The sequence below is a fragment of the Phlebotomus argentipes genome, unplaced genomic scaffold (genome assembly GCF_947086385.1).
Source record: "Phlebotomus argentipes unplaced genomic scaffold, Phlebotomus argentipes genome assembly scaffold_18, whole genome shotgun sequence".
Taxonomy (NCBI): domain Eukaryota; kingdom Metazoa; phylum Arthropoda; class Insecta; order Diptera; family Psychodidae; genus Phlebotomus; species Phlebotomus argentipes.
Window position 1 is genome coordinate 4,694,655 of NW_026776177.1, and position 27,092 is coordinate 4,721,746.

The 27,092-nt window shown below is 38.0% G+C and overlaps 1 protein-coding gene across 17 annotated transcripts in view; it reads left to right on the forward strand.

The window, feature by feature from the left end:
* Nucleotides 1-1,169: 1,169 nt before the first annotated feature.
* The window catches only part of LOC132261204 (potassium voltage-gated channel subfamily KQT member 1-like), a 59,079-nt gene continuing 33,156 nt past the window's right edge, over nt 1,170-27,092 (forward strand). For 10 of the 17 annotated variants that reach the window (XM_059759853.1, XM_059759852.1, XM_059759842.1 and 7 more), the window contains exons 1-3: nt 1,170-1,750; nt 10,198-10,621; nt 25,233-25,421. In XM_059759853.1, coding sequence (XP_059615836.1) covers nt 25,285-25,421 — 137 coding nt within the window. In that variant the 5' untranslated portion in view covers nt 1,170-1,750; nt 10,198-10,621; nt 25,233-25,284. Of the gene's footprint in view, nt 1,751-10,197; nt 10,622-25,232; nt 25,422-27,092 lie in introns of those variants that run through there. The other 7 variants (XM_059759847.1, XM_059759844.1, XM_059759846.1 and 4 more) reach the window with 7 other exon arrangements.

Here is a 27,092-nt window from a genome sequence, read left to right on the forward strand (position 1 = left end):
TCTGAAAAAGTGGTTGTGCATTGAATGGCCAGAAGCTAGACCGCAGGGGCTGCCAAGTGGGTAGTTTAGCGACTGGCATCAAATAAAAATACCCCCATTTATTGCAATCCTAAACCTTTGAGTAGATTTAATGAATTTTTAGATTGCTTGTGCTGATAAAATATGAAAGAAAAGTTCAATCAAAGCCTTGATTGATGTTGCCGAGGGTGGAATTTCTCTCATGAGTAAATTCTAACGAATTTAATTTGAAATATAGCATGGCAAACTTTTAATTTGCAATTTTATAGTATCCATAAGTTTATTATGTCAATGCAGAAAACGACTATCACAACAAAACTTGTAATAATAAAATACAAGACTCAAGAATATTTCATAAATATGAATTATGATTACGAAAATACTTAAATTTCGCTTTCATCTTCTCGTGAATATAATCCAATTGAATGGAGATTCAGTGGAAATTCTCTTTAAATGATCGTTTCGCTATACATTCCCTCTCAGGATGGTAGATTTCACTTGAAACAGCAAAAGTCTTTTGTGCGTCTCATGACTTTCCTCGTGAATTTCTCCAACTAATAAGATTGAATGCTAACGAATTTTGAGCACAGTGTGTGTGTGTCTCGAAGTGCAAGAAGCTACTCAAGTATTTGTGCATTACTTTGCAAAAGTTTTACGATGCTAAACTTCAGATGCAGCTGTTCTTTGAGTCACTTTTCATGACTTTTGCTCCAATTCATAATCCCAACACATAGTTTATGTATGCAAATATCAGCACGTATAAGATGAAAATACACTTTTTAGCGTCAGAATTATCGCACTTTCAATGGTGCCTCTCGCGTCGCTCGCGTGGAATCTTTTCTTTTCTTCTCCCTCACGACCAGATGAAAGTGGTAAGAGGAGTCTTAGAAGATTGGAAATTCCCATGTTTGAAAATTGGCTGAAGGAAAATTCAATTTTGAGCGAGGGTTGACGAGAGCGAAGCATTTTCCCCTCATTTCCTCGCCATTCTCTCGCTCTCTCTCTCTCTCATTCTCTCTTTGATAAGGACTTTGGGAGATGCGAGAGTGTGCGAGCAATTGAGAGAGAATCAGAATTACAACCACCGAAGGCGCAGCTCTAAATACGATACTCAAGTGAAGACCATGCAAAGTGACGGTTAGTCTCGCTAGTACCACGGAAAGTGGCGGTTGCTCTACGCGAAATGCCGCACTATCGGATCGTAACCACCAAGTTTTCCCTTAATTTCACCACCAGAGTTGATAAAGTTGTTGTCTGTGGCAAAATTTCTCCCTCAGCCTCACTTCTGTGCTAAAGCCTTCGCCCCGGTCGATCGAGATACGTGATAATATTGTGCTAAGCCGTATCTGTTGAAGTGTTTCTGGGTGACTCCGAAAGATCCAACGATAGTGGTGCTGTTGTTTCCAAGAGAAAAAGGCACCAGAGGAGGAGAGAAAGAGAAAAAAAGCACGAGACCGAGGAGAACCTGAGGAAATACAGCGACTATTATTCCGGATTTCGCCAGCGACGATGCTAAAAATAACACATCCTTCTCCTTAATGAAAAGACCCCATCTAATCAGTGCGTGGATAATTTATCTGAATCTGCTGGCCCTGTTCGGCGACAGAGTTTTATACGGTTTTGTTCTCTTTTTGGTTTGTTACTTTTATTTGTCCAAAATTGTGCTCACACTCTGTATACGTTATTATTTAAATTGCGTCGCTAATGTGTCGTGAGGTGAATTTTAATCAAAGTGAATAGAAATTAACTATTTATAAAATACAAGAATAACATCGCCGAGACAGAAACTGTGAACTATTTCATGCTATGCCGCATTTTTCTTCTTCTGAGAAAAAGAATTCTCTGCACTCAAATGCCGCCTTTTTTCCCCCTTTCTCAGCATTCACACGAGCTTTCCATGTCACAAACTATCGGAGAGTTGATGAAAATGTCGTAAAAACGTCTTTATAGAGTGACGAAGTTTTTTGCGCCAAAAACTTCCCATGTGCAAAAGAGAAGAGCGAGAATTCCTCAATATAAAACCCATGGTCAATGGAGGTTTTTATATTTGATTCTCCACAGCCACAGAATCACTGCGAGAGTTCTGCCCCTTTGTTGTTCACTCAAGCGTCACATCGGCATATTTCCGAGGGGAATTGATTACAATCTTGGGGGGCATTTTGTAATTTATGATTTGTTTAACTAACTATCAAACTTTCAGAGTGCTTGATTCAATTTTTTTTCCAATTACACTTCACCCGCTCAATCATGTCTGAAATTTGAAGTGAACTTTCTTTGCATTTGACGCTTTTTGATGTGTTCATAGAAGTAAAAGTGGAGGTTCTGATTGACTGACAACAGAAAGTTTCGGTTCGAGAGTTGTTGCCAAACACAGTATTCAACTGTTTATAGTCACTCAGATGCTTTTCTTACCGAAATATCTACATTGTAGGTACAAAATGTGTAGACAGACGGTCTACATTTAGTCCTTAAAATCATTTAAAATGTAGGCCTTAGAGTAGCATAAGTTTACTACAAATGTACGACAGGAAAGAATTAAAACAACATAAGAAGACAAAACGAGAGTCTCAGAAGAAATCACGGGGAATTTGAGATATTATCAGGCAGAGTTTATACTAAAAATGCTATTTTTCAGCAGTTCAAGCGAAAAATTAGTGCTGAATTAAAATTAAAATTTAGAAATTTAAAAAAGTTATGGAGCAATATTTTTAACCAAAAAAAACAACATTTAAGAGATTTAAATCAATTTTAAAAAATATTTTAAATATACTATATTTTCAACTGTTGCAATTCTCTTTGAAGCCCAAAATTTGGCGGAAAAACTCTTAGAATTGATATTTTATTCAAATCTGAACTACATTTTTGTGGTTATGTTTTATCTTCGTATAATTTGATCCGTTTTGATTTGGTAAAAACCACCAAAATGCTTAATTCTGCCAATTAATAAAATTTGTTCCACTTTGACTGTGATTTTTTTAAGGATAAATCAAGAGAAATTTAAGTTTTTATCCGAAAAAATGTATCAATTAGTTTCAAAACGGTTTTTTAATCAGTTGCGCTAGAAGAATTTAGAGAATAATTAGGTTGAAATTGCATTCTGTCATCTCGTTAGTGATGGTTAATAATCTAGAGTGATCTTTTCTCAACAAAAGACATGGTAATTAAGTCAGGGTATTAATTTTCCTTTCAAAGGAATAATAATCTCTCAAAATCAATATCAGATCGCCAAGTATCAAAAGCCATTGCATGAATAGCCGCCAGACAACGCATATACCTTCTTCATGTTTGCTCTGCGTCACTCAGTCGTCTTTTTATAGTCTGTCACACAATACATACAATTACTGTGCAGCAGAAAAATATCAACGCGATGGCGCATATTCAATATGCGGAACAATAAAGCACATCGTAGCATAAAATGCTCAATAATTCAATTACATTGCAAATCAATCGTATGGAGATGGGAAATATTGTGTCGAGTCGAGTTTGTTGAGTTGATGCGAAACACTTTTTCTCTGTGCACAAAGTTCAGGTCGAGCGAGAGGAATTGTAGCATAGTGAAAAGTATGGGAAACTTCGCTGGGGTCTCGCGTCTGTGTGGAGGTGATAAAAATAGTGAAAAGGAAGGTGAAAAAGTTCATGTCATTGTGGTTGGTCAGCTCTTCAAGTGTCCCACTCTTTTTTGCTCGCGACACTTTTCTTATCGCTCGCCTTATCAATATTGGTATTTAAAACCAATACTAATCCACACACGTCCCATCACCCATCCCACTCGCACCCATTCGACTTGCGATGTGTGGAAAAGGTTCTGCCAACAGAAATCTCGTCAATGAGAGTGTTTTGTTTCGATGGGGAGGGGGAAACTTGAGGTTTTGTCACAAAATATCAAAAATATCGTTTTCAGTTTAAATTCGGACGAGACAATGCTAAGTTTTGTGCCACGTTCGCCGCGCGACACACAAAGTCTGTTGATTGAACTTATGTTTTAAGTCTTGCGATTGCTTCGCGTCATTATCATTTTGTGCTTCCGTTTAATCTATCACAGACCCGCGCGTTAACCAGATTGCCTTAAGTTTCTGTCTTTCGCAATGATTTAGTACGAGAAAATTCATCAATTGCAGTAATATAATTTGGTTTATTATTTGCATCGACAATGACAGACTCTTACAATATTATTTTAATTGATAGATATAGGTGAGTTTGCTTTTTTCCTTTTCTTTCTGCCTTATTCACATTATCTTTCCAAATTCCCGTCACGTTTTTTGCTTTCTCCCCCAACACATACTTTTTGTTGGCGTTTTTCCGCGCAAAAAAAGCGGCACAAGAAAAATGATCAGTGATTTACTGGGTGTTGCGGATTTACGTCGGAGATACGTGAATTGAAGAATATCTCTATATCACGAGAGACCTCACGCTACACTGATAAGATCCTCCAGATCCCCTTTTAATTGAGTTTGCAGAAGTGCTCCTCTTAAAGATGGACTACAGAGTGTTACGGCGAATTGTTGTAATTTGCAGAAAAGTTTCCCGGCAGCTCGGAAACTGCGTTAAAGACATCCTCTGCTAAATTAATCCCAATCGTGTCGCCGCTCTGAAAACTTACTCTCTCGCTCTTCCTCAACAATGGCTATATATATACCACTGGGTGATTGTGTGTTTTCCTCAGCATCAAACAATGTAATTGAATTATTTTAGTAAAATACGATGAAATGATATCGTGCAAATACGAAGATGGCAGTGACAAAAGCGTAAAGTTTTATTGCAGAAGCAAAAAAAAGTGTGCTAAAGTTGGGAAATTGTGCAGAAAAACGGTTCAGCAGACGTGCTTTGTTGCTCTGTTGATCCTGGATGGAAATCATTGCAACTTCATTGAAAGTTTTCCTGTTCTGTTGAATCGAAGGATATCCACAGAATTGCCGATAAATCCGAAAAAGTTTTCATGATTCTCAATTAGATTTTCTCTAAGAGATTTTCCATAGTTTTGAACTGAAATTACAGGAAATTCTTGGAGCTTCTAATCAATAAGAATGTCATTAATTGTCTGGAGGAAAATTCTATGTATCACTTCACTTCTAGCTTTCGCTTCCAAGAAGAGAAGTAAAGGATTGATTTCCAAGAAAATCGGATTCAAAGGTTCTTGTTTTCTCTTGAAAATATTTCATTAAACCACTTGAACTGCACTCAATTCTGTCTATAGTGTGTCAGAAAGTGTAGAAGAGCTCATTTGTGAGGTGTTAAATAATTTCTTGTGGCGCACAGCACAGATGAATTCTTGAGAAGATTGGCGTAATTATTGTTGGTATATTAAATTCCCAGCGCCAGTGAAACTTTAATGCCAATCTCAGCTTGTGCATGAATGTTGCGGTGTTGCAGCAAGAATTGGTGGGTGACAAAATGAATTAATTGTAGATGATATGAATGGATGCAATGGTGTGAGAGATTGTGTACATGAATACTAAATTGATAGGCATTAACTGACATGTATTCCTTGATTAAATACGACACAACTCTCGAGTCTCTATACGTAATAATCATGCTCCCTTAGTGGCAATTAAACACACAAACGAAATTTATGCCGTTCAGCCACAATCTCGCACCCTCGCTGCGTTCCCCCGACCGTGGCATTATCGAAATGCCCACAACAACTCGCTGCAGCGACATTGGAAAGACAGTGAAAATGCGAGGGAAAACTGTGTGGTGATTGACGAAAATGTGGGTGTCAGAGATTTACCTGGAATTTCCTCGGGTGACGGAAAATCGATCTGTTCCAAATTCCTAATTGACTAATTGATACTCCATCATGGACTGCTCTGAGCAGGTATCACAGTCAATCTCCTCAGCTGTATCTAAAATTAATATTAACATCAGTCTTGTTGGGCTCTTGTGGCGAATTCCAGGAAAAAATCACGCGCTCGTTTTTCCGCTTGCCGCATAATTTCTGACTCCGGAAAGTGTGTTGCCGGTTTTTTTTTGTTGGCAAAAACGCCCAAAATCACTGGTTGTTTTTAATCCACAGTTGAGCTTCTTTAAATCGCTGATAAGAGAATGACGAAAAATGAAACATTATACCTATTTGAGGGATTTTCTGTCAAACATTTCCATCGCGACTTCGTCGATGTGTCATCAGTCCAGTTTTCAAATAAAAAAAACCACGCGTTTTCTTACATATTTTTATCATCACAAATACACAAAACAAATACCAAATCGTGTAAACAAACACGTATGCAAAATCAATGAAATAATTAATATTCTGTGTAATTGACACTTGAAAATACTTAACAACAAGTGAGACAAATTTCAAGATGTGAAACTTGATATTGATTAACAATTCCACATATTTATTCCATATTTATCTATATATTCTGCCCTGAAGTTCCTTATCGTAATATCGAAATATTTCCCCTTTTCGACAATTCTAGGAATTTTTATGATATATTCATGAATGTTTTCCATTCTGAGAGCATCAGTGGCGTAGTCAACGCAATTTGTTTAAATTTTAATTTAAAATATCAAATGTATTAAATATTCAAAGTAATTTTCCCAAATCTTTTGAATAAATTGAGTGTTTTCCCTGTTCTAATACATTTTCTTGCAAAAGACATAAAAATTGAACTTCGTTAAACTGTAAGACGTAAAATTTTTAAAGCCTTTTTATCGTCTGGAGCCTTTCTTGACCCATTCGCCCTTTTGAGCTACGCCACTAGCTCGCTATAGTCTCACATAACTCGATAATAAGTAATCTTCCAGACAAGAAATTTCTATTTACTCGCTCCATTAGACACCAGCCATCGTCAAATATTGAGAGAAGGCAGGCGACATTTGCTCTTCAAGTGTTTTTGTGGAATAATTTGCAAGAAATTAAGTGTGACAAGTGAGATAATGATGGAAAAGCTTCCCAATTAGAACATTTAGCGAAACTAACAAATGTGACAATTGATCACTAATGATAGCTACATTTTAAAGTGTCTTGCGCAATTTGGCGTTGCGCTCCAATTCTCACATCTTGCATGCGTCAATCGAAAGAAACTTAGCAACACTATAATTCATGAATACGAAAACAATGCCAAAGACCACCATGAAATGTTTCTGTCTCATGTATTTTTCACGGGAAAAACTGACAATTTCTTCGTCATCACAATTCACGAGCAATCATTATATCCCACTTGACGTGAAGTGTTATTGATTGGTGCGATTTGATCGGCCAATTATGAGCCTCTGGAATCTAGTTTCCCGTCTCCCTTTACATGGCCAGTCTTGCGATAATGCAATAATAATATTATGTTATTCAATAATATCGAAGTCAATTCGTATCACTGTCTCTGGGTGTGATTTCTCCTTCAACTCCTCACGATAAGATTTAAGAGGGTCAATGAGTGTGTTGGTGGTGGAAATCAGACGAATTTCGTGTATGTTTTGTCCATCAGACGAATTCAACATGCGCTCTTATCAATTGTGACTGAAACGCAAACAAGAGTGGAAAGATTTGCTCTGCCTATGTCATTATATTAGGCCTCTTGACTGGAGATTTCTTTCAAGTTTCACATTAGAAATATTTTGTGTACGCTTTCTGTTTGCGAAAAATCCTCGCCCTCCGATATGTATCATTTTCACGTCCAATCCCACCTCTTATCCCAGATGATTTTCTTGGAGAAAAAAAGGGAGAAAACATGAGTTCATGATATGGAGCTGTTTAGTCTCCTTCAATATCTCAAGGGGGAGATAATGTAGCAAGAAGTGGTGTAAAACTCAGAGGGAGTCTTAGAAGTGCTTCTTTTGTCAAGTGTCAGGCAAATTTGGATGTGTTCAGAAGTAGTGTACAGATTGAAGGCATATAATCTCCCCCTTGGAATATCTACCTGACTGACGAAATGAGAGAGTCCCCAAGGTATGAGAATCCTTCGAAAAGGCTTCTGTTTGTGATACCATTTAGCATCTGAGGCGAAAATATCTCAGCTTTCTCTGCTCTTCTCAGGATTTTCTTATTAATTTTGAGTGTCTTCTCACATGTACTTATCTTGTGCTCTTGTGATTGTTATTATTCTGGTAGATCCTTTTTCTTCCATCGCATTTCTGAGACTCTATGGATTTTCCTGGAGACGACACAACGTCGATGGCAAAATTATTTTCTCTCTGCTCCCTCCTTATCAGCTCCATAAGATGTTTATGCAGAATTCTCGGTGGCGAGAATATGCGGCGTCTCTTTGTTTATTTTCTATACACATTACATAGTAATGAAAAATTTTAAATATTCCACACAAGGGTGAGATGAGGATGGCGGAAAAAGAAAGGTTGGCGAGATGCGATGGCGGAACACGTTTGAATATGCTCTCTTATGAATAAATTAAGAGCAATGGCACTAATTTGCAAAAGAAGGAAGTAAGAACTAAGGGTGGTTCAGCCTGAAGAAGTGAGTAAGCAGGAATTGCCAAGTGTGGCGAACACTCAGTGTTAAGTGAAATGGATAGCAACTCAAATTGTTGTATTTTATTTGGCGGCACGGATAATTAATTATGTAACCTGCGAGTAGTGAAGAGATTTCTCTATATTGTACACAAACTATTTATTGTTCCACCCAGAGCAATGGAGGCTAATGTTTAATGCAGTGTGTGTGCTGTGTATTTGATGGGGAAACTGGTCTGTGTGGTTTTCCGGGAAATTTACAGCAGCCAACTCACCCACTGAGAATACTTTTCAACTCTCACACACTGTTGTATTCTGCGTATCAATAATGCAATCAGCAAATTAATAATTTACATCACAAATATTTCCATCAATGGCACGACGAAAGGTGGAAAAAACAAACAAGCTTTTTCTTCATTTTCACTGCCAATTTGTATGGCAGAGAAATGGTGGCAAACAGGGGAGAACATATATATTTTGTATAGGTATTTTATGAAGTCTTTTTAATCGGCGATAAATTTTCCAAGAATCGCTGGAATGCGTCTTTAATAGACGACAAGGAGTCATTTGGCAAAACAAGCAGAATATTTGTGACACAAATAACATGGCGCAGTAACAATAAAAAGTGTGGTATATCATCGCAAATTCATACATTACATTTGTGTTGCTACAAGTGATACGTGAGTGAGATATTGAATGGAAATTCGTTTCATTCAACAGCAGACAATAAATCCAAACATTAAATGGCTGAGACGCTGAGGAATATTTCCATTTTCCTCCACTTTCGTGTCACTGTTCCAATAAAAATGTTATAATTCCACATTGTTCGGTTTCCGAGCAATCATGCTTCGGTCTTCGATGGGTGGGCGAAGGGGTATGTACTACCCTTTATCATGGGCAGAGAGTGCTTTTGCACACATCCAAGCTCGCAGTGTCTAATCCACTCAAAATTTATTCTCCCTATTTATTCGCAATATATAAAGCATAATTGCGAGACAAACAACAAAATAGAAAATAAGCGTGCAGGCGAGAGTGAATTAAGCTGGATGTAATAAAAAATGTTGGTGGTCGAATTAATGTACGATCGGGGGTTTGGGGATGTCGCAACAAAACCATCATCGCCCCAGCAGTAGAATGTTCGGGGTCACCCCCTGATGATGTCTCACCATTTCGGCATGTTCTCACTTTCAGTTTACCCAAAAATACAATGTCCGAAACTTCTTGGCTTCTTATACCCAAATTGCGACTAAATAAAACTTTAGTATGGCGCGTGGTAATAAATTTTTTGTGACCTTTTCACTCGTCGTGGAAAAATCGATTTTTGCAATATGTTTTTAGTTAGCACAGCGCTGTGATACATAAGGCGGCATTTCTTCGGCCCACGAAAAATATGTACATATATAGAGAGAAGGCAAGAGAGATTCTTAGTTCAGGGTTGAGTGATAAAGTAGATAGAAAATTGGGCTAAATTAATAGTATTAGGATTTAATATTGAGGTGGAAAATTACATCACGAAACAATATAATGCTGACTAGTCTTGGCCAGTTTTATTGGCAAAATTATGCTGGTCAGAGTCCACCTTCGGCTCTGCGCTTCCCCTTGACATTATTATTGGTCGCATGAAGAGCTCCTCAATATGTGATCGGAAAGGAAATTATACCCCAATTACGACTGAGGGACTTTACCACTGATTTTTATCGATATTCAGTTTCTGTCTCGATGAAATTGGCGCATTTCGCAAGTTTCACGGTCTGACCGGGATGTGATTGGTGATTTTTGTAGCACGCCAAGCTTCCACGATATCAGTTGCATCACACCCTGGACAGCCAGTGCACAGAAGCAAGTTGCAGCGACAATAAATTCACTCTCCCCAATCTCACCACAGCCAGCATACAAATTAAATTGAAATTAAAAGTGCATGAGCTGCGGAGAGACCTCTAAAAAGGTTGTGCAAGAATCTCACCTTCCAAAAGTGGATTTGTCTACACACATGGCCACAGAGAGACAGGAGTTGTATATGAAATTGTAATGACGATAGTACTTGAAATGGAGTGCAGTAGTTAGACCAAAAAATAGAAGAGAAAGAGAGAGAGAGAAAGAGAATCAAGGAATAATGATGACAAGTGCGCAGTTCAAAGCTCACGAGCTTTTAAAGAAGTCTTCAAGCGGACACAAAGCGGTGGACGTCAGCGAAACTTGACTAAGTGTAAGTTCCCATTGATGTCACATTTATATACATATCAACCATTGTTGCTCCTTTTAGCTCCTTCTCATTATATACCAACACTTCCGACCCACAAGCTATTCCTACAATATATCGAGGATCATGTTTGTAATATTCACCCACGACGGAGCTTTGCTGTGTGCGTTAATATGATATATGGAATATGCTCACAGCATAGAGACGAAAAGCCTCGCCTGAAGGGTGTGTCGCCCTTTTTTTGTCTCACTTTTTCATTCTTCCCAGAGCCTCCACTCACTTTAGATTTCAATTAAATTTCCTCGCCGCACAAGCTCACTTGGCGATGGGGAAATATTTCCGTAATCCAACGATAAGTAGGTTGTATCTTCGTGCTATATTTGTATTAAACCCCTCTAGAGAGATTTTCCAGATTAATATTTTCTAATTGTACAATTTGACTTTAAGCTCTAAATGCCGTTGAGCTGATAAAAGTGTCTTTCACTCATTGTCTTTAATCCCTTAACAATGTCAGAGTTCGCGAAGAAAATCGCATGATATCTCAAGTCTACAAATGCGTTCGTAGATTCATAGAAATTCCCCCAAAATACGTCGAAACCATGTATAATAACTACCCTTTTACGCACTTTTGTCAAACTTCAAGAATTTATAGCAAACAAATTGTCTAAAATGGGCTTCAAGTAATCCTATCAGAATTCTTATTTTCCTTTTCAATGCGAAAATTGGGGTTTTAAAGTCCCCTTTGAAGTGTGGTAAAATACTCCCTTTTACACGGGCAAGATTAAATTTACCAATGTCACTTTAAGTGAGCTGAAAATGAAAGCTTATGCGCTTCACGGAAGACAGCATTAAAGTAATTGAAAAAATTGACTGCCAACCTCTTCACACAGCTTCACCTTATTCTCTTCCCCAACACTTATGCTATCTCAGAATTCTCATCATTTCTTTCTTACTTCTCCTACACATTACGCGCGTAGTTGATACATAATGTGTGCGTAGAATGTAAGATAATACATATATACTTTCATAAATTGAAGTATACGCATACTTAAGTATGTTTATACAAAAAAAGTGTATAAAACTAGAGAGGATGAGGTGAAAAAGACACCTTTTTATGATAGAATCATGTTTCCTTCTCACTTCTCTTTGCACGCGTTGTATGAAAATGAGGTGTTTCTCTCCGCATAGAATCGCGGGGTATCAATTTAGCTGAACGGTGAAATGAACTCTTACCGTGTTTATTTTTCTCTTAAATACACATACATGTTTAATTTTGGTGAAAATTCTGTTTGCAAGACTAGTTATCCGTGGGATAAACTGGGCAAATTTGTAGTTCAAATTGGTTATAGATTAAATAGTAATATTTTTTTAATCTACACAAAATGTATTATTCAACAATAACAGATGTTGCATGTAAAATTATCACTACTCATAATTAAAATCCACTTTCAATTGTCATAAAATTACCCGATGTATTATTGATATTATTATGTACTTTTTGAGAGCTCATTAGCTATGTAATTGTTGAAATTTCAATATTAATTGATACATTAATTGTATAGTTATACACACAAAACATATTTGTGCACAAAACTGAAATACACAATAGATAATATTAATTAATAAATCTATTCAAAAATTATTATGCACAATATTAGAAATGCAATCAATTAGAAATGTAATAATGCATATTTATGTGCATGTTCTTCAATGAAAATTGAAATTTAGAATTTGAATTAAACAGTGCAACACCGCATAAGTGGGATTTGACGAGCATTACTACCTATGCTTATGATGCACACTTGTATGAAACAGCAAATCCTGCTCGTGCACTTATATTAGAATTAATTAAATACCAAAATAATCCAATATATAAGGTATTAAGGATATTATACAATCTAAGCAGAGAGAATTGCTCTGTTGCAGTGAATTCAAATATCCCCTCAGATTTCCAATAAATGTGCACATATGACTGCATGAAATACACATTTATCACATTTCGCAACACAATCCGAGATCCAACAAATGCTGTTGCATCAGAGTCCATGTGCGATGAAAAGCGAAAAATGCCAACAAGTAGTTTCCCCAGAGATGCTCACCTTCTTCCTGGTGAGCCAGAAGCATCTTTACGGGAAGTATAATGTGTTATTCATGGGATTGTGTTGATGGGAGGGAAAAGAGTGGATTTTGTGCAGTGTAAATTCAACAAGACGCTTCAGTTGTTACCTCCTCCTTTTGTGTGCACAACACTTTTCCTATTTAATATTTAATTCAAAGTTCCGTGCATGATGAAAGTGTGAGTGTGATTCCCCCGTGGATCGTGCATCGGGGAGCAACATATGGAACATTGAAATCCCATGATTACTTTTCCCAATTGCGGTCTCTCCATGTTGTGAAAAATCAATGTAGTCTCGCACTGGAGTGAAATGTCTGGGATTTTCCACCCTTCGTATGAATCGTATAAACTATTTAAATATAATTCTGTCATATAGCATATTCAGGGGGTGAAATTCTCATGATCTCGTCAGCTATTCACGCCAGGAGACGCTGTGCTGAAATGGTTATTGGTAAGGGTCCTGGACGATAGTCAGACAAGAAAGTAAACCATTTCACATGTGTGTCCTCTCGAAAAAAGATTCAAACTGTTCTTGGGAGTGGTCAATTGAAAAGACGGTCAATAGAAGAGGAGAGTTTCGTAAAATAAATAAAGCCTGTGCCCAAGAAGATAACTGTGATTGCCCAAGAATGAAGCATTCTCTATGAATAGGATTTTAAGTCAATATTTATATATTGTGATATTACACCTTTTCAAATATACCTTTTTTGAGAGGGAGTATAATTGGAATTTGTGACTCTCTAAGTCATTTGAGTTTCAATTCAATCTCCATTGATGTTGAGACGCGAGATAAACAATTCAATTCCACCAACGAAAAGCTTCATACGTTGCAGAAAAAAGCTCCTTATGTGGTTCAATGAAGAGTAAAAAGCAGTGCAACATTTGGCACAAGTTTTTATCTCTATTATTATTATGTGCTGTGCTTGTTGGTAATTGTATTTAATCGTATTGTATGCATTGAGCGAAAAAGCTAAAGCAGATTTAGCAGATAAATACAATAAAACGGAAGAATATCATTTGCCACAACATAGTTGCAAGAAATTAATTTAAAAATCATTTTAGTCTCTCAATTGATAAATCTACAATGTAGCAATCTGTCTTCAAACTCATTTCACGCCGATTTAGCATGTAAAATGAAATGAGCGGCAATGACATGGGTGAGGAAAGGGAAAAACACGTGAAAAGCATTTCAGGGGACTGATAAAAGTGACCATTCAAATAATCCTTTTTCGTGGGAAACATGCAAAACTGTCTACGTTCACAGAATTTGTGAGCCAATTAAGCTTCCCAATTCCATTGAGGAGTGCCACAAAAGAGCCTCAGAAAGTATAGGAAATTGAAAAAAAGGAGAAAAGTTTTCAAAGAGTTCGAACAAAATACTTTAGGCGAAAAAATGTGACAGAAACTCGATAAATCCATTGGATCTATCATGAATAAAAGAAATGGTGCAATTTGCCCATTATTGCCAAAATATCAATAATCGAGTGAAGAGCACTCTGGAGAATGGCGTTGTTAAATTTTCCATGGTCTTTTTTCTGCGGATCGCGCTTCAATTGAATATTTAAATCCAATGGCCCCGAAGTTTTATGAGGATATTTTGCACGAGTGGCAAAAATTGCTGCTTGTCGTTCATTAAAGGTCGACAGGACGGGGTGGTGGTGGAGGGAGTATGGAGCACGCAAGGAGGTTGATGACACGATTGGGGATGGCAAAATGGTGAATTGAAAAGATGGAAATAGAATCTGTTTGCCGGTCACACACATCTTTTTTTCCCACTGTTTGTTTTCGCTTCACAGACTTTCGGATATCCGTTTATCCACTCTCCTTGTTCCCCCATTGGGTTCTTTATTGCTCACATCGGGGGAAGCAATTCATTCTTGCACCCACTCTGAGTTCATCCTTGTCCTGCTTTCCACTCCACATTCACTCCTTCACGCATTCGCATCTCAATGATCTGAATAGTTGTTCAATAGACAGAACACTTTTCGCTCCTTTTCTGTGCCCAGGATCGATGACAAAAGGGGAGTTAGGAGCGCCATTGCATTCAGGAGACCATTTGAGGGATTAAAATAGTTACGAAAACTTAACTACGACAGGAGAAAATTCATAAAATACACACACAATCGCGCTCAAAATCCCTTTTACCCGAACCCAACTCACCCATTTATCATATTAATTTTCTGGCTGTTGGATTTAATAGGATAAGGATTATTCTATGTGTAATGAAAGCAGAGCCACCACCATTGCGGTGTGGCCGAACGAAAGCCAGTTGCATTTGCTTGCAAAACTGTATCCGACATTTAATTATCGATTTCACAGGTCTTTTGCGCTTCTCCGCGTTAAAATATTCCACAGAAAGAGAGATAGAAAAAAACTCATTATTTATTTAAATATTTTCTAACTAGAATTGATCACGAGAGTGTCACACTGTGAGTGTCCTTAATTTTTAAACTAAGACGTCATTAGTCTATGCAGAGGTGCCATAAGTAATTGATATCTCATCTGTGGACAAGTCATTCTAGGAGGGAAATGTAAATTACTATTTTATGAGAAATTCTCCCGTGCCACCAATTTAATGTGACTCCATCTGAGAAATTCCTCCTGCGGAATTAAGTTCATCCCCTTCACATGATGTTATATAAAGTTGAGTGTATAAAATATCGTCGTCTGTGTTGGCAATTCTATGGGAAATCAATAATTCAGGAGAATTACTCTTTGGCGGAATAAATTAGCGTTGGAAGTGCTGTTTGGAAATTTGGGATTGGCTCGTTTAGTATTGGAGTGCGAGGTGAATTGTTTCCATAACAGAGTACCTAACATTGAATCGTGTCAATCTACTTCTCATCCAACGATGAAATTCACTGACGAAAAGCACCCTCTAACAAGATTAAGGGGACTTTCTTGTCTTTTGCGCGCGATATCTCCGACAATTGGTAATTTAATTTTTTGCGGGGATGAGTTTGAGTGAAAACAGGCGGAGGAAATATATTCCGATGGGAAAGGTGTTTCCTATGTATTCACTGACCGTATAAAAGCATTAAAATTGCTCTTTTCCCCATCCCATTTCCACCCTCTCGCTCAGCTTGTCAGAACCCTTGAAAGGAAAGTTACCTCACAATAGACTTTGATAAGCGTCAATGGACGTGGCACGATGAAATTTGAACAGGTAAAAATATATCAAGCACTTAATTAAGTTTAAATTGGAAAGGAATTGAATTTGCGTGGAGTGCTATTAAAGAGCATTTAGCAATCGCCATGAATGATGGAGTATCTTTCAATTTGGACAATATTAAAACGGAAAATTCCCCAATATCCCCAACCTTCCGGCCGGACAAAGGCTCCGGGCGTTCAGGGGGTGGAGTGTGGGGTTTGTTTTCGGATCGGGGAGTTAAGCCCGAAATAAGTAGTGGCAAAAGAATGGAGAGATAGCGACTCTGGGGGGTGGCAAAAAGGAGAGAATAGGCAGAAGCAACAAAAATTAAATTCTCTAATCCAAGTCCATTTTGAGCTTCCGACCCATTTGAACCCTCTTATCGTGCCGCCTATATGTATGTCCACCCCCACCCCCCACACCCTTGAATCTCTAAATGGTTCGTCCTCGTGGCTGACACAGATTCTCAAAATCGCACGTCGATATTTTGACATAGATTCAGCGAAATGTCACACACTGTGTAGGGCTGATTTTGAATTCCGGCCCTCTCAAGGATCTGTCAGGATCGTGAGGATGCGTCGAGTGGGTGGGTCACGATGCCACTCTTGTTTCATCCTGTCAATTACGCTCTGGCACACACACACACATACACAGTACAGGAATTCAGGAAAGATGTCTGATGGGAAAATTGTATTAAGCCTTATGCTTTCCACAACCGAAAACTACCCAACAGCTGATTGATAAACATTGCCACAGGAAAATTATTTGTTTAGTCGTGTTGTTGTTTTCAGTAGCAATAAACAAATCTACATATCATCAAGATATATAGGGCTTCTATATATATATACCGTATGCTTTCTGCCCACATGGGGTGTTTTAATTACGCGCCAGTGTGTATCAACAATCACTGGAAATACAGGACTTTTGGCTTGGGCCGCCTTTTTTCCTCGCCGGGGGTTAAGTGTATTTACATAACGTGAATCAAAAAATAATTTGGTCTTAAAGCGGTCATTTGCTAATGGCATTTTTTCGGTAACAAGCAATTTTTCACAATTCATACGCCGCACAAAAGACTTTCATCAGCACTTGCTCTCTTTTTGTCCATTGAAAAACTGTTCCAGGAATTTGTTTATTGAATATTTTCAACTTCCATATGCTTTGGAAGGTTGAAAGCCTTTGATTGCAATGCTTCGAATCATCCTAACGATAGCAGAGAAGATTTGATGTGTTTTAGCAAGAAGGCATTGCATTCTGAAGGAATTTTTGCTTTTATCTTCACCACTTTAAAAGCACTGTATTTTTCCAGTACTATTAAACGTAAAATACGGCTTTTCGATCTTCTTCGTTACTCTTTATAGCTGTTATTATTACCCTCATCGAAGCTGATAAGAAACTTTCCAATTGTACTCCAGTAAACTATAGCAAACAAGTTGCTAATAAAAAGATAGGAAAATGAAATGCTATTTCACGTTTTGTTTGCAGTGTAAACGGATTTGTTACTTGATTTTGCTCTTGAGAAAGTATAAATATCTTTTGAGTATACATAATTGCAGTTTGGAGTGTTGAAAAGGTGGAAAATTCGTTCTAATTGGCCCGTTCATAAAAACATTTTATTGATGGAGCGTACTAAGCCAATTAGACTTTCGTGGTTAAGCGCTATGTTTGGCAAGGACGAGTGGTTCCTAACATCGTTCATGTCGGCCAGAGTGCGTACGTGTTCTGGGTAATAATAGAAATGCTGATGTACATTAGCTGTAATACATTGATAAGTTCAATTGGAATCTATTGATACTGCACCATTCAGTGTTTGTGTTTTGTATCAATCAGATAGATAAGCAGATTTTGTGTCTCACTCGCCGTTTCAAGTACTGTGACCTCATCACGACACAGTCAATGCTGTGGACTTTGCGAGATCGACGTGCAAATTCAAAAGGGGAGGAAAATGAGAACAACCAGAAGCAATTGGATTAGGTGTAATGCTTTTTGGCGTATGAATAGTTGATCTCAATTGTTGACATTTTTCACTCACTGCACGACTTTGCGACGTGGCAAGAGACTGAGGAGCTCCATGTCAAGTCTGGGGGGGAAATTTGGGGCGCCACTCTGTTGCTGGCAAATCATTTCACAGTCTCACACCATCGACGCCTGCCAAAATAGCATTGTTATTGCACCCAGACAAGATGTTCACGAACATGAGCCGTAGAATTATGAATTTCGCATTTGACTTGCAGACAATCGCTTCTAATTTCCACGCAGACTTTCTCACACCTCCCAAATTTGGCACTGAGAGTGATTTAATGCAAAATTGCTAATTTATAATACATATTCTTCATGTGAATTGTGTGACGCAAGAGTGGATGAATAAATTTTAAACAATTTTGATCCACTAGAGGCTAATAATAATTTTACAAAATCATATTTGATGCACGCTCGAATTTTCACAGAGCACGTAAATAATTTCGCTGTGAAGTTTGCTTCGCGGGGGAAAATTCTCAATTCAGCATGAAATTCAAGAACAAAGAGCATCTTTCTCATGTTCACTTATGGCATAAAATATATTGCAGGGATTTTGAGTGAATTGCAGCTCATCCTTTTGGATCTTGGCGTGATTATATTGTAGCAAAATTCCGTGCACGAAACTTTACTAATAAAACGAAGAAGTGGCGCGCTGCAAAGACGCCATGCTCAATTATTCAATAATGGGCCAAAGTGTGACAAATACACTCAGTTTAAGTATCCCACAGGAGACGGAAATTAATTGCAAGCGCCATGGTGGTGGAGAAAGTTTCGCCACTTTTCCCTTATCGCTTTCACTCCCCCAACGACAGTCCAGTGTCAAGATGCTAAAGAGCGGAGCATGACTCGCAAGAGGATGAATTTATTTAAGCTCCTTTGAACTTTTACGCGACACTTGGTGTCTCATAACAATCATAATAAAGAATAACAATATTACTTTGCAACTTTTGCAAAAATTTGCATCATTACTTATGGAAAGATATGTAATTGAGCCTGACTAGCTGACATTGGTGATTCGCTCTGGGGTTGAAATTGCGGGCAAAATGGAAAAGGGACACGCGCTGCTTGTGAAAAGTTATGCTAAAAGGCCTGGAGAGGAAATCAAACCCCCGAAAAATTCAATAACCAGACCGTTTCACTCTCCGTCAGGATTAACTCAACACATATCATTTTGCCTCTCATCCGTTTTTCAAGCGCAAACAGTCACAAATTATAGATCGACCCACTTTCACGCCCAGACACTTTGTTGCAATGCAGAACGCCTTTTTGCCCGCGATGAATTTATTTTAATACAAATGCTGTCACGCAATAAATATATTAAAATTCGAGACGATTGCAGTTGATGCCAGTGAGCGTGGTGGGATTTTAAAGGGGAGCACAACAATGCATGAAAATCAATGTGGATTTCTTACTCAGCTGCAATTTGACGCTCTCAAAGTGGCTATAATTGTAGCCTGAGCATTTTCCCTGCTCTCATAAATATCCTGTCCGTCCTGGTGGCTGAAAGTCGTCCGGTCACCATCACCCTAATGCTCACTTCTTGGCTCTTGAGAGGAGTTGTGTGTGCGGCTCATTTGGGATGCGATGAGAGGCGAGAGAAAAAGGAAAAGCAACTGGTGGTGTAATAATTTTGATGGATGGACATCTAGTCACGTGTACAATTTATTAATGAAATGGATGAAAAGCTATGCCAAGATGAACAAGGAATTCCATATACTCTCTCGTGTGCCTCAATTTCACGTCGACAGAACGTGCCAAGCAACCACTATCCCACCCTTTCGTGTATTTTTCTCCTTTGGTGACCGATAAATTTCACCACTAGAACACTAGAGAAGGCTGGATCTTAACCTACGACGTGTACAACATGAAATTGGCCACACTGAGGGCCATCAAATGGCACCGAGAATCTCCTAATTAGGAACTTTTTCCTATAAATTAGATGTTTGGGTGTTGTGCCAATTACGTCTCAAGATAATTAAGCGGAAAACTCCCGTTTCCCCTCGAAAATTAACTCAAAACAAGGGGAAGATATTATAATCAGAAGTGCTTAAATAATTGTGAATAAATCGCAATACTTTCAGAATTTTTACACTATTTTCTTCCAAAAGAGCGAATTAAAATTAAATCATATCGAAATTTCCGCCTAAAACTTAAAATATTTCTTAAATACTGTTTCGCTGTAAGTTTTTTTTTTCAAAGTAATAAAACAAAAATTGCGTCTTTTTAGGTTAAAGACTCCAAAATTTAAGGTTATGATTCTTTGAAAAGGAGAAGAAAATAAGGAAAACGTATATTTAAAGCACAACTGTAGTTATGGAAGTGTCTGTGATTCTCCACAGAAATGGTGCAAAGGAAGACGATGTACACCGTTTAGCTGTACTATTTCCCCCTTGACTCAATATATATACAGTGCGAACTCATATTTGCTCTCTAAATTAATTAAAATATTTTATTCATTCGAATGTTTACCGCTCTCTTTGAGAACCACCCGAAGGGCTTTCCGTGTCATCCGCACGGTTAATCACTTTAAAATGTTGTTGTGATTAGAGTCCTTTTTCGCATTCAACTTGTCCACATTCAGTGCTGTGAAACTTTTAAAACTTTAAAATATGCACATATATACATATGCATGCTTGATACGATGCTCGCATGATAATTCCAAACACTAACAGTTTTAAAAAGCTTTTATTCTATCAAAACTTTACGAAACTGAGTTTCACTATTGAAAAATCTCTGAGATGCGCTTTTCAGCATTTTAAAAAATCAACAAAGTATTCGTGTAAGTAGATTCCCATGTAAGATCGTCTCAGTGTCATTAATCTTTATGATTGTAAATGATGCACATTCTTACTTCATTATCCTGTGCATTCCTTGTGTATACAGTGAGATAGACATAAACAATTCGCAACTGTCCAGGCAGTAAATTTGACATGGAAAATGGCAAATGTCACGGAAAAAATGTTGATATAAGGAAGAAATGGGAGGAAAACATGACTTTCTTCCCAAATTACAAGAAGAAATTCCATCAATGCTGATCTTGTTTCTATTCCTCCACGACACACATTTTATTTATAGCATCTCACTGCGGTGCTTTTCTGTCAATGCTCAGTCGCACCATCAATTTGTGCCGTCATCATTTGTGACGTCACGTGGAAAAGTGCACTGCGCGATATGAAATAAACTCACGACTCCAACAGGGTGCTTCGTGGGCGAATAAAATGTACAATTTCTGAAGTGAGGAGAATTAAAGTTTCCATCAGATATCCACACTCTATGTAGTTCATGATCTCTTTTCAGCGGAAAAATATGGGCAAAAAATAGATTACATATAGCGGAGACGATATGATGATGTGAGAGAGAAAAAACGAATAGAAATAGTCTGATTATCTTCGTCTATTTTATTCCAAGGATTCAAAATATAAAAAAGAAGTGAGACAGAGAGAAAGAAGCGAGTGTTGGTTAATTTTGAGATTCTCTCAGATAGCATGAATAGTATCAATTTGATTCGCCAGTGAAAAAACCACCACTGAAATTCTCTGTCTGGAATTTCACCCGTGAATCCGTGGGCAAACAAAGGCCAACAATAATATTGGAATCCCTCGTGAAAACCACTTGTCTGTCTGCATAAACTTGTCTTTGTTCTAAACATCCCAGCGACAGTGATTTTGTGGTTCTCTTTTATATACGCACTCTCGGGCTATTGAAGTGTATCTCAAATTTTGCCACAGAGTGTTAAACCAATAGACTACATTGCCAATAAAATCGGATTTGATTGCATGAGCAGCATTTGATGGATAGATAAAAGTTAAATTGTGGAGTGTTCATCTCGTCTGTGTGTATTTTTAAACTCGTCGTACTTCCCATTCAATCACAAATTTTCATGTTTGATGCTTTTCTCAGAGACACGAGCAGTGTGTGTGCGTGAAAAATGCTTAAGATTTGTTTATGCCCAAATGTCTAACGCCAATTGTATTTAAAGCACTGCCACGATGTTTACAATAGCAAATTGCAAGGTTTATTTCCGTTCTCTGGCCATCATAATTTGCCTCTTCTGTCACTCACAGAAGACACCCTCTGCGGGGCAAAACTGCCTCGAATTAATTAAGAACGAGCATCTAGACCACATTATATTGAGTTTAAATTTCAAAGTCTTCCCCTGGGCGATAGCCGAAAACATTCAGACAAAATAGAAAAGTGATATTAGAGGATCAGACGCCAGCAGAGACAGAAAAGAAATGTGTATCGCCTTTTGATAGTGTTTATATTTATATCTGCACAATCATGCTTCGCGATCTATTAATAGCCAAGACGAGCATATATATTTCAAAGAACATTTTTTCACTCCTCCACTTAGGCTCTTCTCAGTTAAATAAATTGTATCGCAGATCATCAGCATGGCATGTATCTGAGCGGAAAAGAATCATTTTCACAAATGATAATCGCTGTATTCGCGAGCACTGCTGAAATGTTGAATTCAAAATCAATGGGAATATTGAATAAAATGTCTTCTATTGCTTCCAGGAAATTCAGAGTTTTCCACCAAACCAAATAGAATAGTTACACCTGAAACTAACAAGTTATAATTGGTGTAATGCAAATTTGCAGTTCGCCTGAATGGCAGACGATATTGATAGCATAATTGTCGAGGGGACTAGTCTATTTCTGAGGAATCTTAATGGTCCTAATCAAATATTTGCATAAAACTGATGACAATTTTCCACGTTAAATTGCAAAATAATCAAGAAATGAATATTTTCGGCAAAATATTCAAATAAATCAAATTATATTTAAATATATTCAGAATATTTGATTATTTTCTCCATATATCGGCGCCAGAGGGCAGCAAAGTTGGCGTTTTTGGCAAACTCTGTGTCTTTTTTCTCTGTCTGTTAATCTTTTTAAATAAACCAAAATTTTAATTAAAATATCAAAATATGATCAGAAAATTAAAAAAAAAAACCATCAAATAATTAAATATTTTTTTGGCATAATCAAAAAGTTATTGAAATCTTGAATTAAAATTTTTAATAAAAATCAGGAACATAATTATCTTAAATTGCAAGTAAATTACCCCTTGATTATTGTGCAATAAAAGTGACTAATCAACAAGTATGCTTTTGAAAGTTGCAAATGTCAGGAATCAATATGAAGTACGCGCAATTCAGTGCTTATTTCACAGCTATGACATGAAAATAATTGTCTGCCTATTTGTTTCTGTGTGGTCAGAAAACTAATCACAACGAATTCTATGCGAAATTATTGCTACTTAATTTTCCACCACTCTGATTAGCCTCCGAGTGATAGAAACTGCGAGCATGGAGTGGAATAAAAAGTACATTAATTCAAAGTACTTTTGGCGCTTTGCCATATCCCCTTTTAATGTTTCATTAAGCGCTGGCAAATTGGCACTGGCATTGTCTATTTGTCGAATGGTAACATAACAATTAGTGCTATGCCTCATCATTACCAATGAATGAATCTCTCGTGACGAAGGAGACAATGAATCATTTGCAGAGCTGCAGAGGGATTCAGCTGCCACGATGGCCACTGACTTGAGCAATGCTCACCACATTGGCGTGCCCATTATCCAGTTGATTTTCGACGACGCTCTCGAAACGGCCACAAACGCCACAGACGAAGATGCAGAAAGTGATACGTCAAACTTTGACAATGTTTCCCGCCTCACTGTGCAAAGGTTTGGATTATGCGATGCTGCACTGAGAAACTTGTGCTAATTCGCCGTGTTTGCTTTCATCACGTCTGCAAGTGTGGATGGTTTAGAGAGAGGCAGCCAAAGCAGGGATATTTAATAACCAAAGGCTTTGACTTTGTGAATGAATTCGCAAGAACTATCACATCCTCCCTGTGGATGCAACTAAATATTTGCGCTCGAGGCGACACTCAAAAGATTGCATCTCTTAATATGCATTACATGAATCCTCGGGCGATGCGAGTTTGCTTGTTCCAGCGATAAATTGTTTTTAATTAAAAACGGTGTAGAATACCGCAATAAAACTTAGTCTTGCATAATTCCAACCGAAGAATTCTACCATGGGCAAATGCAATAGTTCATGAATATAAGGATACTTTTTCACTCTTTCTATGCGGAGACAAGAGAACACCAAATAGGAATATCATCGTGACACTAGAGAAAGAATTGCCTTTCTGCTTGAAAGTTTTTCCAAGGATGCACAAGAGAACGGCTTTCTTTTCCTTGTCGCGCTTTTGCACAACTTTATCACAAAGCAAGATACTGAAAGAAACGAAGAATTCACAGCTAAGAGAGACACCAACTTTTTTTTTTCTTCATTTCTCTCCCTTCCCATAAGGCGCAGAAGGAAGTGGAGAACGTGTAGAAATGTTGTATAGATACATTTGTTTCGGAGAAATGGAAAAAGAGCATGTATTTAAATACAAAACATTCACCAAGGGAGTTGGCTAAATATTCACACACCCACACTATAAGTTCATCCGCTTTCAGTTGTATTTCGCGCCAAAGTGTAAGATATGTTAGAGCCCATATTGAAGTAGTGGCTACATAACTATTTATGGCCCCAAGTGGATGTAAGAGCGGTTTCAGCTGCCCAAAGTGCACGTAAATCTAGAAATTTATGAATAAGAACTCCCCCGGGGTGAATCAGGTGTGGAATAGATTTCACGGGGAAATAACCAATTTATGGAATATATTCTCACTAGAGTCCATATTCCTCTGGATGTGAAGAAGGAAACTTTCTCAGGATATTCTTTCTCAATCGCATAAATCACATTTATAGAGACCACAAATACCGTGAAGCGCCAATTCCATTGGGCTTTTGCCGCATCGGAAAAGCCCGAACATTTGGCTATCTTAATGACCATGCCAGACCAGAAGTCCTTCACGTTCATGAAGCTGTTGCATTGCCATCAGAATCAACTGATATTATTACGGGGGACAGATAATGAAATGTTGAGACATTTCAGTTTAATGGTTCGCCTGGTGACGCAATTACACTACGAAAAAATGTTCTAATGTGTATACAAAAGAGCGATTGAAAATTGAATCACATCAAAATATCCTCTGGAAACTTCAAATATTTCTTAAACACTCTTTCTCTGTAAGTTTTCAGGGTGATATAAGGAAAAAAAGGCGTCGTTTTTGAGTAAAGACTCCAAAATTTAAGGTTATGATTCTTTGAAAAACAGAATAAAATAAGGAAAACGTATATTTTAAGCACGTTCAGAGTTCTGGAAGTGTCTGTGATTCTCCAACAGAAATTGTGGAAGTGTTAGGAAGTGGTGTACACAGTGAATCCTTCGATCCTGACAAAGCTAACCCAATTTCCCTTTCTTTGCAGTGCCTGCAAGCTCTCTGACAAACATCGGGCCGATCGGCTTGCGAGGCCCCGAATGTCTCTGTTGGGGAAGCCGCTCAACTACAACCGCGGCGCACGTCGAGATGCCCGCTATCGCCGCCTGCAGGCGAGAGTGTATAACTTTCTGGAGCGCCCCCGAGGTTTTCCGGCAGTTTTTTACCACGTTCTAGTGTAAGTACATCATCTATTGTCCCGCGAAGCATATTCAAACAAGAGCGACGTCCATTAATCAAAACTTAATAGTGTGGACGACTGCGGAGATAGTATACAAAGCGACGACTTTTTTACGAGGATTATAAAAGTGATAAAGAGCGGATGGAAGGGAAATGAATGTCCCCACGAAAAACGATCCCAAAAAAATGTGAATTGCTCAATAAAACTTAAAGAGTGAGAAACACTCTTGCGGGAATTTTTTCGAGCACAAGAAAGCAATTCAATTTCTAACATAACTATGCATAGTGAGAATTTGCTGTGCATTGGCAAGTATTCGCTATATATTGCAATCATTTGGTATTCACAAGAACACTTTCCTGATCCAGAGCGATAAAGCGCGAGCGAGGCTTAAGATAATGCGATAAATTTTCTGGTTTCCGACCTTTAAGAAGCGTCTGCCTACACACACATTATCTGACAGGAATATCTCGACGCTTGAATTAATTGTTTTTCATCAATTATGGTGGATTTCTAGAGTAATTTTGCATACTTGAGTGGAATTTAAATGAGGAAAAAGGCCGAAAAATTACATGAATTATACTTTAATTGGCCTCTCATTGTCTCCGCCGTCTCACAAGACGCTCTCCATTGTTGTAGATGATATTGAAAATGTTCATGGCAATTTCATAGTCAAATTTACTGTTTTAATCTTCTAAGGATATTTATTATCAAGTGCCATACAAGTCCTAATAACGCTCCAGTTGCTTTCCCTCCTTCACAAAAGGACGAGAAGTATGCGTGAACCCCAAGGTATATACATATATATGGCGCACTACAGAGCTTTCCAACTGTATTCTCCACTTTTCCTCCCTCATTTTCACACATTGCAGGGCATCAACTATGCTCACGAGCTTCTTCGTCCTAGTCATAAACTCCTGATGGAAACAATTTACCCTCGTGCAAAATTTAATTCATTTTCTTGCGAGTTTAATTTTGGCGGGTGAAATTAAATTCAATCAAATTTACAATAAGTCGAAAAGGCCACCATGGCGTGTGTGTGTGGGAGTGCGAAGGAGAGATTGTTGCTATCTCTCCGCCCTAATCGCTTCATTTTCACTCTCCTCTGCGTCTAATGGGAAATCAATGTGGCGGAGTCGTGGTGTGAGCCAATAATTTGATGGTTTTTCCCTATGAAGGGCCAGAAAATACGTCATCCATGAAATCATCGTCATTTGCCCCGATAAAAAGTCAATATTCTCAAGTTCTTCTGCCTCCTCAACTTTCCCGCTCAAATTGTTTGTGTCCTTGTCACAATAATAATGTCACACTTCACCAGACAATTTTCGCACCCTCGACCAGCGCCAGCAAGAAGTCTCATGGGCTCCCCAGAAAAAGAGATGTGGGAAGCATTAATACCTTTGATTTTAACACCATTCGCATGAATGGAAATTATGGGGGGTTAATGTGTTTTCTTTTTTCTTCACTCCAGACCCTCTCGAGATAACCGAATCAATGGGTGTTTTTAGCTGTCGAGCAAGACGTTTTTGGGTTCTGCAATCCCACCCGAAAGGCAACCTGACATTGCCATTATTGATTCGGTTTGCCAAACAATACTATTCCATGCATACATTATAATGTCGAATTACAATTTCAATTACCACGTTCTCGACTTCGGAAGTGGCACACCAC